This window comes from Pleurodeles waltl, chromosome 8 (assembly GCF_031143425.1).
Source record: "Pleurodeles waltl isolate 20211129_DDA chromosome 8, aPleWal1.hap1.20221129, whole genome shotgun sequence".
Taxonomy (NCBI): domain Eukaryota; kingdom Metazoa; phylum Chordata; class Amphibia; order Caudata; family Salamandridae; genus Pleurodeles; species Pleurodeles waltl.
The window spans coordinates 1,275,819,990-1,275,832,376 of record NC_090447.1 but is presented as its reverse complement, the minus strand read 5'-3'; the positions used below and the strand labels follow the sequence as shown (position 1 = coordinate 1,275,832,376).

At 44.5% G+C, this 12,387-nt stretch overlaps 1 protein-coding gene across 2 annotated transcripts; it reads left to right on the top strand.

Annotated features, from left to right (window-relative positions):
• Positions 1–4,972: 4,972 nt before the first annotated feature.
• On the top strand, positions 4,973–10,819 carry RASL11A (RAS like family 11 member A). Of its 2 annotated transcripts, none has more exons than XM_069202216.1 (4): positions 4,973–5,295; positions 8,029–8,085; positions 8,192–8,271; positions 10,071–10,819. In XM_069202216.1, exons 2-4 carry the CDS (start codon positions 8,031–8,033, stop codon positions 10,530–10,532), a joined length of 597 nt encoding a protein of 198 aa, XP_069058317.1. In that variant the 5' UTR covers positions 4,973–5,295; positions 8,029–8,030; the 3' UTR covers positions 10,533–10,819. The 2 variants fall into 2 exon arrangements, with proteins under 2 accessions (XP_069058317.1, XP_069058316.1); XM_069202215.1 differs by having other exon boundaries at positions 4,974–5,455.
• The last annotated feature ends 1,568 nt before the right edge of the window (positions 10,820–12,387 follow it).

Sequence of the window (12,387 nt, the reverse complement as noted above, 5' to 3'; positions counted from 1 at the left end):
CCAAAGGATGATGTGTTCACCGAAAGTGTCACTGATAAGGAGCGACGCTGCTAATTTGCATGTGGGAGTCTATTAGGCTGTCAAAAGGACACAGTGTACCAACTGTTGAGGGTGCATAGTAAACGCACCACAGTTCTTCTAATCATATCCTATGCTCCATCGTGCCAATCCCTTCCAGATAATGCAAGTTACGCCAGGCCGAGGGTAAGAAAGACACTTATGGTGGGCAATGCACTCAAATAAGGATGCTTTCAGTGCTTTGATTTGCGTTCGTATCGGATTAGCGCTTACTTCCGGTTCGCGTGCTGAAGCTCCACCCTGTACCCCCACGTAGGTGAGGTCGCACGTCGCACTGCAGCCTTGCGCTGCTCTGCTTTTATTATGGCGGGGTTGGAGGCAAACATTCCTCCACGCCTCCGCCTGCCACCGTTTAACCTAAGCATCGCTCTCAAGTGGCCTGCTGTACGCATTTCTCCGCTCCATGCTGCTTTGCCTGCTAGGTGCATTTTCCGAATTCAAGACGAGAAGGGTTGCTGACAAACTGCACATTTTACTTTAAAGGCATAGATGTCCTGACACCGCGTTGCAGGCGACATCCAGTGAATGATGCATCTCACACCCCGGAATGCCATCAATAGACAAACAAATATTTCAGAAAGCTTATTGTTGGTGATTGCTAGAAACGCAGGAGTGGGCTGAGAAACACCCTTTCCACTATACTTGATGGACCGTTAAAAGATAATGTTTTGCGCTGCTATTGAAATTTGGCTCATTTCGTCCATGCTATATCCTTACGTGTACAGTGACTCTTCGAGGAGTTGCAATGTTAGGCAGTGGCACTTGCATTCAAAAGGATTTACATGGGCAATTGTTGTACAATTAGAATCACCCAATCGAGGCTGCTGGGGCGAAGCTTGGTCAGTCAGATTGTAGCGGTGTGATCTTCAGATTTTTCACAATCAGGCTGGCATATAATGTTACATGCTTTATACCACACGCAGGATTCACGGGGAAGGCCTGTGGGGCAGTGGAAAGGGAGAGGATGCTGATTGGTAGGAGCACTAAGAGAGAAAGTACGATATTTTGTGAAATAACTTACATTTTTGAAGACTTTGAAAACAGAGAGTGAGAGTGTGTGTGTGTGCATTTTTGTCTGTATGCATGTAAAAAGTCCGGGAAAAATCCGACAGAAATCTTATCATACATGACTGAGAGCACCTGTACCCAACTATTTATCAGAAAATACATTTATATAACACCTATACTCTGCTCCTCCCCCCACACCCCTCCCTTGAAGCTATGCCCCGGGAGTCTGGTTTTCATTTTATTAACTTTGAAAGTTTTAAAATGGTGAAATGCTGATGGCCGTTCAGTCCGAGAAGTGTCACTCAATGAAGTGTGAAGCATGTCCTTCAATCCCTTTTATTGAAGTGTGCGGGCAGAATGGCCCTCGGTTCTGCAAGTGATGACTTTTTAAGTGGTCCTATAAAAATGCCCTGCACCCACGGTTAAAGCTGGAGAAATGGTCCTCAATCAGACATGTAAAGAAATGATCGCAATCGCATTTATAGTACGTGTCGCTCAACAGTGTGTCAGATATACAGTTCCTTATAGTGCATGTGAAGAACGTCTCTCAGTCAAATGATTATGTATTGGGTTGAATTTGTGCTTACTATATACAGGGAGTGCAGAATTATTAGGCAAGTTGTATTTTTGAGGATTAATTTTATTATTGAACAACAACCATGTTCTCAATGAACCAAAAAAACTCATTAATATCAAAGCTGAATATTTTTGGAAGTAGTTTTTAGTTTGTTTTTAGTTTTAGCTATGTTAGGGGGATATCTGTGTGTGCAGGTGACTATTACTGTGCATAATTATTAGGCAACTTAACAAAAAAAAAATATATACCCATTTCAATTATTTATTATTACCAGTGAAACCAATATAACATCTCAACATTCACAAATATACATTTCTGACATTCCAAAACAAAACAAAAACAAATCAGTGACCAATATAGCCACCTTTCTTTGCAAGGACACTCAAAAGCCTGCCATCCATGGATTCTGTCAGTGTTTTGATCTGTTCACCATCAACATTGCGTGCAGCAGCAACCACAGCCTCCCAGACACTGTTCAGAGAGGTGTACTGTTTTCCCTCCTTGTAAATCTCACATTTGATGATGGACCACAGGTTCTCAATGGGGTTCAGATCAGGTGAACAAGGAGGCCATGTCATTAGATTTCCTTCTTTTATACCCTTTCTTGCCAGCCACGCTGTGGAGTACTTGGACGCGTGTGATGGAGCATTGTCCTGCAGGAAAATCATGTTTTTCTTGAAGGATGCAGACTTCTTCCTGTACCACTGCTTGAAGAAGGTGTCTTCCAGGAACTGGCAGTAGGACTGGGAGTTGAGCTTGACTCCATCCTCAACCCGAAAAGGCCCCACAAGCTCATCTTTGATGATACCAGCCCAAACCAGTACTCCACCTCCACCTTGCTGGCGTCTGAGTCGGACTGGAGCTCTCTGCCCTTTACCAATCCAGCCACGGGTCCATCCATCTGGCCCATCAAGACTCACTCTCATTTCATCAGTCCATAAAACCTTAGAAAAATCAGTCTTGAGATATTTATTGGCTCAGTCTTGACGTTTCAGCTTGTGTGTCTTGTTCAGTGGTGGTCGTCTTTCAGCCTTTCTTACCTTGGCCATGTCTCTGAGTATTGCACACCTTGTGCTTTTGGGCACTCCAGTGATGTTGCAGCTCTGAAATATGGCCAAACTGGTGGCAAGTGGCATCGTGGCAGCTGCACGCTTGACTTTTCTCAGTTCATGGGCAGTTATTTTGCGCCTTGGTTTTTCCACACGCTTCTTGCGACCCTGTTGACTATTTTGAATGAAACGCTTGATTGTTCGATGATCACGCTTCAGAAGCTTTGCAATTTTAAGAGTGCTGCATCCCTCTGCAAGATATCTCACTATTTTTGACTTTTCTGAGCCTGTCAAGTCCTTCTTTTGACCCATTTTGCCAAAGGAAAGGAAGTTGCCTAATAATTATGCACACCTGATATAGGGTGTTGATGTCATTAGACCACACCCCTTCTCATTACAGAGATGCACATCACCTAATATGCTTAATTGGTAGTAGGCTTTCGAGCCTATACAGCTTGGAGTAAGACAACATGCATAAAGAGGATGATGTGGTCAAAATACTCATTTGCCTAATAATTCTGCACTCCCTGTATGCCGTCAATAGCGTATATAAGAAATGCCTTGTAACATGATAACATTGCTTACGATGTATGATGCTAAGCAGTGTATGAGCTGCCTTTCATTCATGTGTGTCAGGGGTGCCTCATTTGAGTGTGAGGAATTCCTCTTAGTCATGTGTGTCGGGAATGATTCTCAAAAATCTATAAACGGAATGATACTCAACCATGACTTAGGGTTATTTTTCAATACATTTGCCATTAATGGCACTCTGGGGTGTTAGGACTGCATGGATGTGTTATTTTTCTGTATGCAGAGTTTCTCTGGGTTTCACGTAAGAGATAATCATTTTAATCATGCGTGACAGAAATGTCTCTCAATCGTGTATGTGGAATGTTAAAATAATGATGTTATCGACCTCCAGTGCCACCTTTCCTCTCCATGGAATAGGCTTGGGAAAGCCCACTACTTAATTAATTCACTGAGACATGACTAAGGGCAGTGGAAGTACACTACAGGTACTCAACCTGCCAAGATTAAAAATCGTTATGTCGCACACACAGGCACACATGGGCACAAAGGTGAATAGATGGATGCAGGATTTTGTAGGCCTGTGTAAGGGTAGATTCATGAATGTGGGTGGGTACATGTTCATGAATACGGACGGGTACATGGAAGACTGAACTGATGGGTGTGAATGCTTAAACGCACACACAAATGGGTGGATTGATGAATGAGTGAATGAATAAATGAAAGGTGAAAACATCTATGTGGTGCCCATGATGAAAAAAATTACACTTGTTTTGCTTCAAGGATGAAAACAATGTGCCCCTTATTTTGACATGGTGCTGTAGTTTGTTTTTAAAAGAATTTATAAAGTTGAGGCACACAGTTTCCAAGGTTATGCACTAAAATGTGTATGAAAATAAAGCAGGTTTTTTTATATGAATCCTTGTTTTTGCACTTGCAGTAGTGAAACCATGCAATAAATAGCTTTAATGTGATGGAAGGCAGATAATATTTGTGAAAAAAGGAATACATTTATTGGGTGAAAAATAGTTCTTAAGAGGGATAAAAAGCATACATTGCTTTTCTTTCAGCCACCCATACTGTGAAATGTGCACGCTATGTTATGTTATCAGTATTGGTAAAATTGTTCAATAGTGCTTTCTGAATATGGGCACCCATTTCTTGGATTTCTTGGAACAGTCGTGTACTATTGTGAGGCTGGTAGGGGGAAGCACATAGGCGAGCGAGAGGAGCATGGAGTGTGATGGGATGGGAGAGAAGCACACAAGGGAACCATGCACTCTTGTAGAGTGCTTAAACAAAAAGGAAGAGGTAGCACCTGAAAAAGAGCAGTGATAGGCAGTGCTGCCCTTTACTCAGCACCCTGGGTAAAAGCCCAGCTTTGCCAGTTCAGGGTACAAAGTATAGCTATCGGAAAAGTGAATGTTTGCCTATTTAAAAACCTGAAGTGTCAGTTACTAGGGATTATAAGCATGAAGCACTCAGGGATACCCATTCCCCTGTCCACATGGGGTCTGCGTCTCTCCGGGAATGCCTGCCCCCTCCCCTGTCTGCAAAGTGCCCATCTCTCCCCAGGATGCCTCTCTCCTTTGTTTAATCGAGGGTACCCCGACCCCCTGTTTACATAGTGCGAGTCTCTCCCTTCTGTCCCCACTGATGCCTCGCCCTCTTGTCTCCCCGGGGTCTCCCTGGCACGCCCCCCTCACGCTGGTCTCTTCAGGGTCTGTGATGGCAGCGCTGCGTGCGAGGGGCTGGGTGACGCCGAGCGTCGCTCCTCGGCGGCCCTGTGCGTGCGCTGTGACAGTCTCCTGCCTCCTCCTCTCATTGCCTTTCATGGACCGACGGGGGTGGCTCCAGAGCGGATGCTGTGGCGTAGCCTTTATAAAACTCCCCGCGCGAGTACCGGCTGAGGCTGGAGCGAGGCGCTCGGGCAGTGAAAGGAGCTGCAGCTGTGTGGATGCCTGGAGTTATTCAGCGCCTGGCGAGGGATTTCCGGGACTTCGACTTTGTGCGCATTGCTGGCTATCACTCTGGTCTATGCCTGGTCCTGTCTAGGTTTGTCCACGTACCAACTCCTTTCTCTTCTTCCACATGCGTCTGCCAAACATGTCCAGCAACTTTCTCCTCGCCCCAATCGCCGAGTCCGCGGATTACTTCCTCAGTAGCAGGGACGTTAAACTCACAGTGCTGGGAGGCAACGGCGTGGGAAAGACCGGTGAGTGAGCCGTGCCCTTTGCGGAGGCGAGGGTCGCTGTCAGCATTCCCTGGTGTGTCCCTGGTGGCGACGGGGCTGCACAGGGCGACTCTCTCCCAACACACTTGTTCGCCTTGTGTATTTTTTTGCATGCACAGAAACTCATAATAACTCTCACATTAAAGAGGTCCGTGTTAGGCATGCATTATTGTCATCATTTTCGCTTCCTCCCTCCTAAAATATCCACCACTTCTGTCAGTGGCGATTAAATTCTCTCTGTTTCTACTGCATTGTGTTTCTGTGTTTCTGCTGTAGATTCTCCAATATATAACTCGCGCACAGGCAGCTCTTTAAGTGTGTTTTCATAGCATCTGTATCGTGGTTTTGATACCCCAATCAAAGTTTTCATCACTTCCAAATAATCTCTTTGGTGAATTATAAAGTATAAACAAAGCTGACGTTTGAGGCATTACTTGGAACCTTTCTCTGCACTCGTGGGAAACTAAAAATGCAATCCTACAAAAGGAGGTCAAAAGCAAGTGAAGAAATCTTCCAATTGAGTTTTCAATTATAGTCACGCCTTCCAAGAAAATTCGATACAGTGCAGCAAAAAATGTATTTGCTTCATAGAGCGAGCACGTTGCTGACACTGTTTATAATGGCATCGCCCCCAGTCAAATGACCGAGACCCTCTCTGCCCCCTGTGTTCCATACGTGTGTTGCCACCTCCATGCATGTGGGTACCACTTTAGGGCCACCTCACAACTAGGTCTGGCCGCACCATTCTGCCAGTGTGGGGCTGTACTATATACTGCTACATTCAGAGCAAGCCGAGCTGCCATGAGCCCAGTGCTTAATTTGTGCTTGTTGTTTCCGATGCGGAGCACCGGGTCTTATTTATAGGGTCCGGCGCTTATTCTTCTGCCTAAAGCATTTGCTGCGAGCAAAAGACACATGTCGGAAAGACTGAGGAAGAGAAAAGACGAAAAAGCGTCACAATGGGACAAAGCAGAAAGCTACAAAAGTGAGCTGAAAGGGCAGGGAGTAGCTTTAAATGGACTGAAGAGGCCCGAGATGGCTTCAGGATTACGCTGCCTCAGTATTCCGTGTTCCCACATTTAATTGCTGCAGCTGCGTGTTTAAGAGGAGGGCTTTGGGCACCAGCACATTTTTATTTACAAATTAAGCACTGCATGAGCCACCCATGAAAGACTTTATGGCCCCATTCTAGTCGCTACCCCCTGCAGTGTGGGGCTGTTTTGAACATTTTGCCAGGACTGATTCAGGTTTCCTGACCGACAGTGCTCACAATCTGAAAACCATGTGGCACTTGTATACAAGTGGCTTCGGACAGATCACCTTTCTTTTCCTAAGAGACGTGTTCCCTGTCCCCACTGAAATGCCTCAGAGCACAGCCTCTTTCTAGGTATAAAGGGGCCAAGGAATGAAATTGTTGAAGATATTTATACTAAAGTCTTCTTTCTGAAGAAGTGCTGTGAGCTGTGAAACGAACTTTGTTGTTAATTGCTAAGGATTTTACAACTCCTCAGGCCCAATAACAAGTGCTCTCTTCAGGGGTGGCTCAGCACTCCCCCTCAGTGCGCACATATGTTTGGTCTGCCATCTTGGCCCGGCCAAACATACATGCACAGTAGGTTCTGTCCAACTCGGCTACGCTGTGCCGGATTGGAGAGAGGAGGCAGAAGCTCCCACTCTGCCTCGGAGCAAGCAGCCAGGGCGCTCCATCCAATCCCACCACTGCTTTCATGCTGTCAGCAGCGTGAAAGCAGCGGTGGGATTGGATGCAGGGCAGGCTGGGAGCCTGAGCCTGTCCCTGCAGATGAGGAGCAGTTCGGAGGTTACGAAGCCCGGTGAAACAGGTACTTTTTAAAAAATCACCTTCATATTGTAGACATCCTGAATCGCCCCCACCCCGCCCTGCACTCCACATAACTTAAAATTGAACCCCTATCTCCCACTGTGTACAGCACTCTTCTGACCACTAGCTAAGGTATTTTTCTTTAAGCAGTTGTTAACATTTGCCTATATGGGTTTTGGGAGGTCTTTAAGGTGGCCGAGGTACAAGTGCCTTTTTTGAGCAGTCTACACCCTTAGCTCTGATTAGGCCAGTAAAAACTTGCATGTGTACCATCACTGAGTGTCTTGTGACTAAAGATATGGCCTCACCTTGAAGGGACCCAGCATTGACCTCGAGGCACCTGCCCCTAGTAATTTGACATAGGCATAAATGCAACATTACAGTGAAAGCCATTTCAGTAACTTTATATTATCTCTGCAGACAGATCTATCTATCTATCTATCTAATATCTATCTAGGAGGCACAGGAGGCACATAAAATAAAAGAGAAGGAGGAAGCTAGTGTCCGATTGGTTGGTTTAGTGGATTTGAGGCCATTCATTTGCAGTCACTCAGACTACTTCGAGTTTAGTTGAAAGCCGGTCTCAATAGTTCAGTTTTCAGAGGTTTCCTCGACCATCTGTGATTGGGCTGGATCTCAGGTCTCTGGTCATAGTGTACACCACATGACTGGATTTGCTTCTTCTTGTAACCCAGAGTCTTTTCTTTCTCTGCAGCTATGATTGTGCGCTTCCTGACAAGGCGGTTCATCGGGGATTATGAGCCTAACACAGGTCAGCTATTCATTTGTGCTCTCTTGTAGACCCTGCATGGGCGGGTGCTGTATTGTGGGTTTCTCTTAAGGCAAACTATTAACTCTTGGGGGCTTTGTTTCCCCAGGTAATCTGTACTCCAGGCTCGTTCACGTGGACGGGGAGCAGCTCTCTCTGCAGATCCAGGACACGCCAGGCTGTGCTCAGGTAAAATAACTCCATGTACAAATACACCAAGGGTGGGGCTGTAGATAGTATTTCTATGGCTCTAAGGGACTTTTGTGCAAATTGTTCTATGTAGAAACTGTTCCACATTCCTGTCTGTCGTTATCACCAGTCTTTAAAATAGCCCATGGGGCTGGGTGTTTGCTGCAAAAATGCTTTGAGCCTACAGGCCTCAGGCAGCCTCTCGTCCTTGCAAAGTTGGTAATATGCGAATGCTTGAACAATCCTTATTAATCTACAAGAGGCAGTTAAGATTGTGTTGGGGTTGTACAAGTGGTGAATGTTATGGTTATGACAGTAACTGGCTGGTAGCTGAAGCTGGAACCTTTACAATTGGTGCCCCAGGGAAAGGAGGGAGTTTCATGCTACAGGAGTGTGTTTCAATAAACTAACCCTAAAGATGCCTAGTGGTAGTAGCCTGTATTAGGATTCAGGAAGATGAGTACAAAGCATTTTCAACTTTACTCTTACTCTACAGGCATACTAAACCGGATGTGTAAACATATTGGAAAAATGCACCATTCCTAACAAAATAAAAGAACATTCTGAACTTTGGTTGAAAGGTTGGGATAAGGTGTGCTTGCGGGTAAAGCTGTGAACTTGTAGTTCTTTTTCTTTGTTGCAACTGTCCCATAGTTCTGTATACAACTTTGCAAATGTTGCAATGTTTGACAGTTTGTGTGGCAATTGGATCTTTTTGAAAATGTATGGTGCAGAAGGTAAACTTTGAGAGAAAATGTTGCTGACATTTGCCATTATACGAGGAAAATCTCTGCAAAAGTTAAACATGCAGCGAGGCAGTCAACATAGATTTTCTGCCTTGGCAGGGAGCGATTCAAATGAATATTATTTTGCAGTGCACAGAAAATCTGTGGGTGCTTTAAGGGGAAGGAAAACAGAAAACTTGACCAATGAACAAATATTTGCACGCTTCTAGTTCTAATGGATTAAAGAAGAAGCGTAGTGCATCAAGGCTTAACTGTGAGGATGATAGGTTGTGCTCAATATGAAGTCCACCTCAGACAGTGGCGTGTCAAGGGTGCCATGTGCCTTAGTGCAAGCATGGAAGATTGGCCCTCTTTAACCATAATGAGTAGTAAAAACATTCAGAATTGGGATTCATGGGGGCCTTTATACTCACGGACCCCGGTGCCACTGCACCTGCTGCACTGACATAGATCAGGAACGTATATCTTTGATAGGGCATTTATGCCCTATTAAAATCATCCCTTTACTTCATGGAACTATCATGCTGCACAGGGACCCATTCCTTTCATGCAAAAAAGTACCACTGAACAGCAAAGCAATACTTGTTTGTATCAGTGGACAGGGCTTTTAGAAAGTGAAGTGAAAGACTAACTGAGGAGAATAGGCGAGCAACATAATGTCTGCATTTATAAGCAACAATGCTTACGTCCGCAATAAAGAAGACAGTTGCTTATATTCTTTACATATCATAGTTGTTTTATCCCCAGTACACTGGTTGGGCTTCGGTGTAAATTGAGATTTAGAAATAATGAGTTGCACAGTGTTGGCTGATTGCTTTGCAGTTTTTTAGGAGTTTGAAGCCCTGAGTGTAGCAAGGCACTCATCTCAGGAACAGGGACCTCTTGTGTAGCAAAAGTGTGCTTACCCCTTAAGCCGAGCTAGCTAAAGATTGAAAACAATGGCACATTGTGTCCTATTATGATTGTGTTGTTTTGTGTTTTTTCTTGACTGTGTTCTAGAAAGACCTGTGGGGATACATTACTTTGTATTTTAATTGCTTTATTGTTTCATAGGCGCAAGAGGACTTCACGCAAGAGGGAGACTTGATTTCCAGGTGTGTGCAGTGGGCTGACGGCTTCCTTCTCGTTTACTCCATCACAGACTACAGCAGCTACCAATCCATTCGGCCTCTCTATCAGCACATCCGGAAGATGCACCCTGATATCAAGTGCCCAGTTATTATCGTCGCCAACAAAGGGGACCTTGTCCATGCGCGGCAGGTGCAGACGGAGGAGGGCCTGCAGCTGGCGCATGACCTGGGCACTTTCTTTCTGGAAATCTCAACCAGTGAAAACTGTCAGGATGTCAGTGATGTTTTTCAGCATCTGTGTAAAGAGGTCAGTAAGCTACAAAATGGCGGCAATGGGGAGAAGAGGAGGACATCTGTCATATCGCGACCAAAGTCTCCCAACATGCAAGACCTCAAACGACGCTTCAAACAGGCCTTGTCATCTAAGGTGAAATCCTCCTCTTGATTCAACGACTCTGCATCTGGAGATATAGACCTATTTATATTTTTATACACTGAACTTGGATTTTATTTTTGTATGGAAAGTTTTTTTCTTGTGTTAGAAGAATTCTAAAATATGCACAATTTGCTTTTGAGCCAAATTCCAAATGCTGCAGCAGGGGATACCTGGTTTACGTTTTCCAACTGTACCTGCCCACCAAATGTTTACGGATTTTTTAACTGCTTTGGCAGTGGATCACACAACATCTTCCCATCATGTGGAGAAGCTTTAATAAAATCTGTTGCCTGGGACAGCTGTGGTTTCTGATTGACCTCATGCGTGTGTGGCAGGGGAAATTCTAGAGGGAAGGCGTGGATGATGCAGAGAGCTTTTACATTTGCTTGTGCGGTAATTCTAAGCTCAGAATGCTTATGCTGTTTACTAAACTACATTACATAACTAAAAACAAACCATGCCTGAAATGACTTACTACCTGTGCTGGGAGCACATGATCATATTTTGAGTGTAAGGGAGCAAGGCATCATTAAGTCGCATATTTTTGGGATTCATTTTAAGAAACAAATGTTGGGTGGTTTGTAACATGGTCTCGGAAAACTGTCTCGTGTAATATGAGAGATACAATTATTTTTCCTTAAGTGCACAAGTGTCGGTGCTCACAATAACATCTTTTGACAGGTGACGGTAAAATGGCAAGGAGGTGAGGAGTATATGACATCCAGGTCTTCATGTAGATATCATCGGGCTATTTACGCTAATACAACTAGGCCAGTATTCGCTGCCCCACAACCGATAATTGCAACAGCAAATTTAATACTAAGTGGGGAGTGACATGCGGAAATGGTGCTTCCACATATTTATCCGCATTTAAAGAGAATGGTGCTAAGAGTCACGGATTTCCAGTGCAGAGATACGGTATCTTGTTGCGATGACACCACGTTTTTCTAAACACAAAATCATGTTAATTGTGTGGAAATCCACATTTTGCAGATTTTTTTCAAACACCCTGACAATCTCTAAATGATGACTTCATGGTAAGAAATAATCAGGATGTTGATAAATTGGGAGACAGAGAAGGCATTTTACATGCACACTTGTGCACTGTACAAATGGACCCGATCAGCTCCCTTTGCATAAAAGTAGATGGAAATTCACTGGACATTTTTTCTGAGGCTGGCTGTAAAGCTGTGACTATTGCAGATGTTACAACTGCTCAGTAATGGGGACCTTCTCTGCCCCGGCCACACACTACTGGAACAGTTTACCACTTAGGTCAGTTAATGACAGTGCTTAATTTGTGCTCGTTGTTTCCAGTGCTGAGCACCGGCACTTATTTTTGCGGGCCGGCGCTTATTCTTCTGCCTCAAGCATTTGCTGCGAGAAAAAGACACATATTGGAAAGATAGAGGAAGAGAAAAACGAAAAAGCGTCACAATGGGAGAAAGAAGAAAGCTGCAAGAGTGATCTGAAGGGGCAGGGAGTGAGTGTAAATGGATTGAAGAGGCCCTAGATGGCTTCAGGATTATGCTGTCTCAGTATTCCGTGCTCCCACATTTAATTGCAGCAGCTGCGTGTTTAAGAGGAGGGCTTTGAGCACCAGCACATTTTTATTTACAAATTAAGCACTGGTTAATGATCATTTGAGCTTCTAAAGGGCCCTGAAGACGTCTTTTCATACAGTGCCATTCTTGCAAGATGCCCAAACACCACCAACTTTGTCCTGATCTTTCCCTATTCTGCCCCACCAGCTTCTGTATCGCTCTTCTAGATGAAATAATCTCAACATAGCATGCATCACCGTACTCCAGTATGCAGAGAATACTCTCACAAGAGTTGCCAGTGCAGATTAACAGGAAAAATA

Coding starts and splice junctions, on each gene's coding strand:
- RASL11A (XM_069202215.1), top strand. CDS start 5,332: ATGCGTCTGCCAAACATGTCCAGCAACTTTCTCCTCGCCCCAATCGCC. Junction 5,456..8,028: donor CAACGGCGTGGGAAAGACCG/GTGAGTGAGCCG, acceptor CTTTCTCTGCAG/CTATGATTGTGCGCTTCCTG. Junction 8,086..8,191: donor GGATTATGAGCCTAACACAG/GTCAGCTATTCA, acceptor TTGTTTCCCCAG/GTAATCTGTACTCCAGGCTC.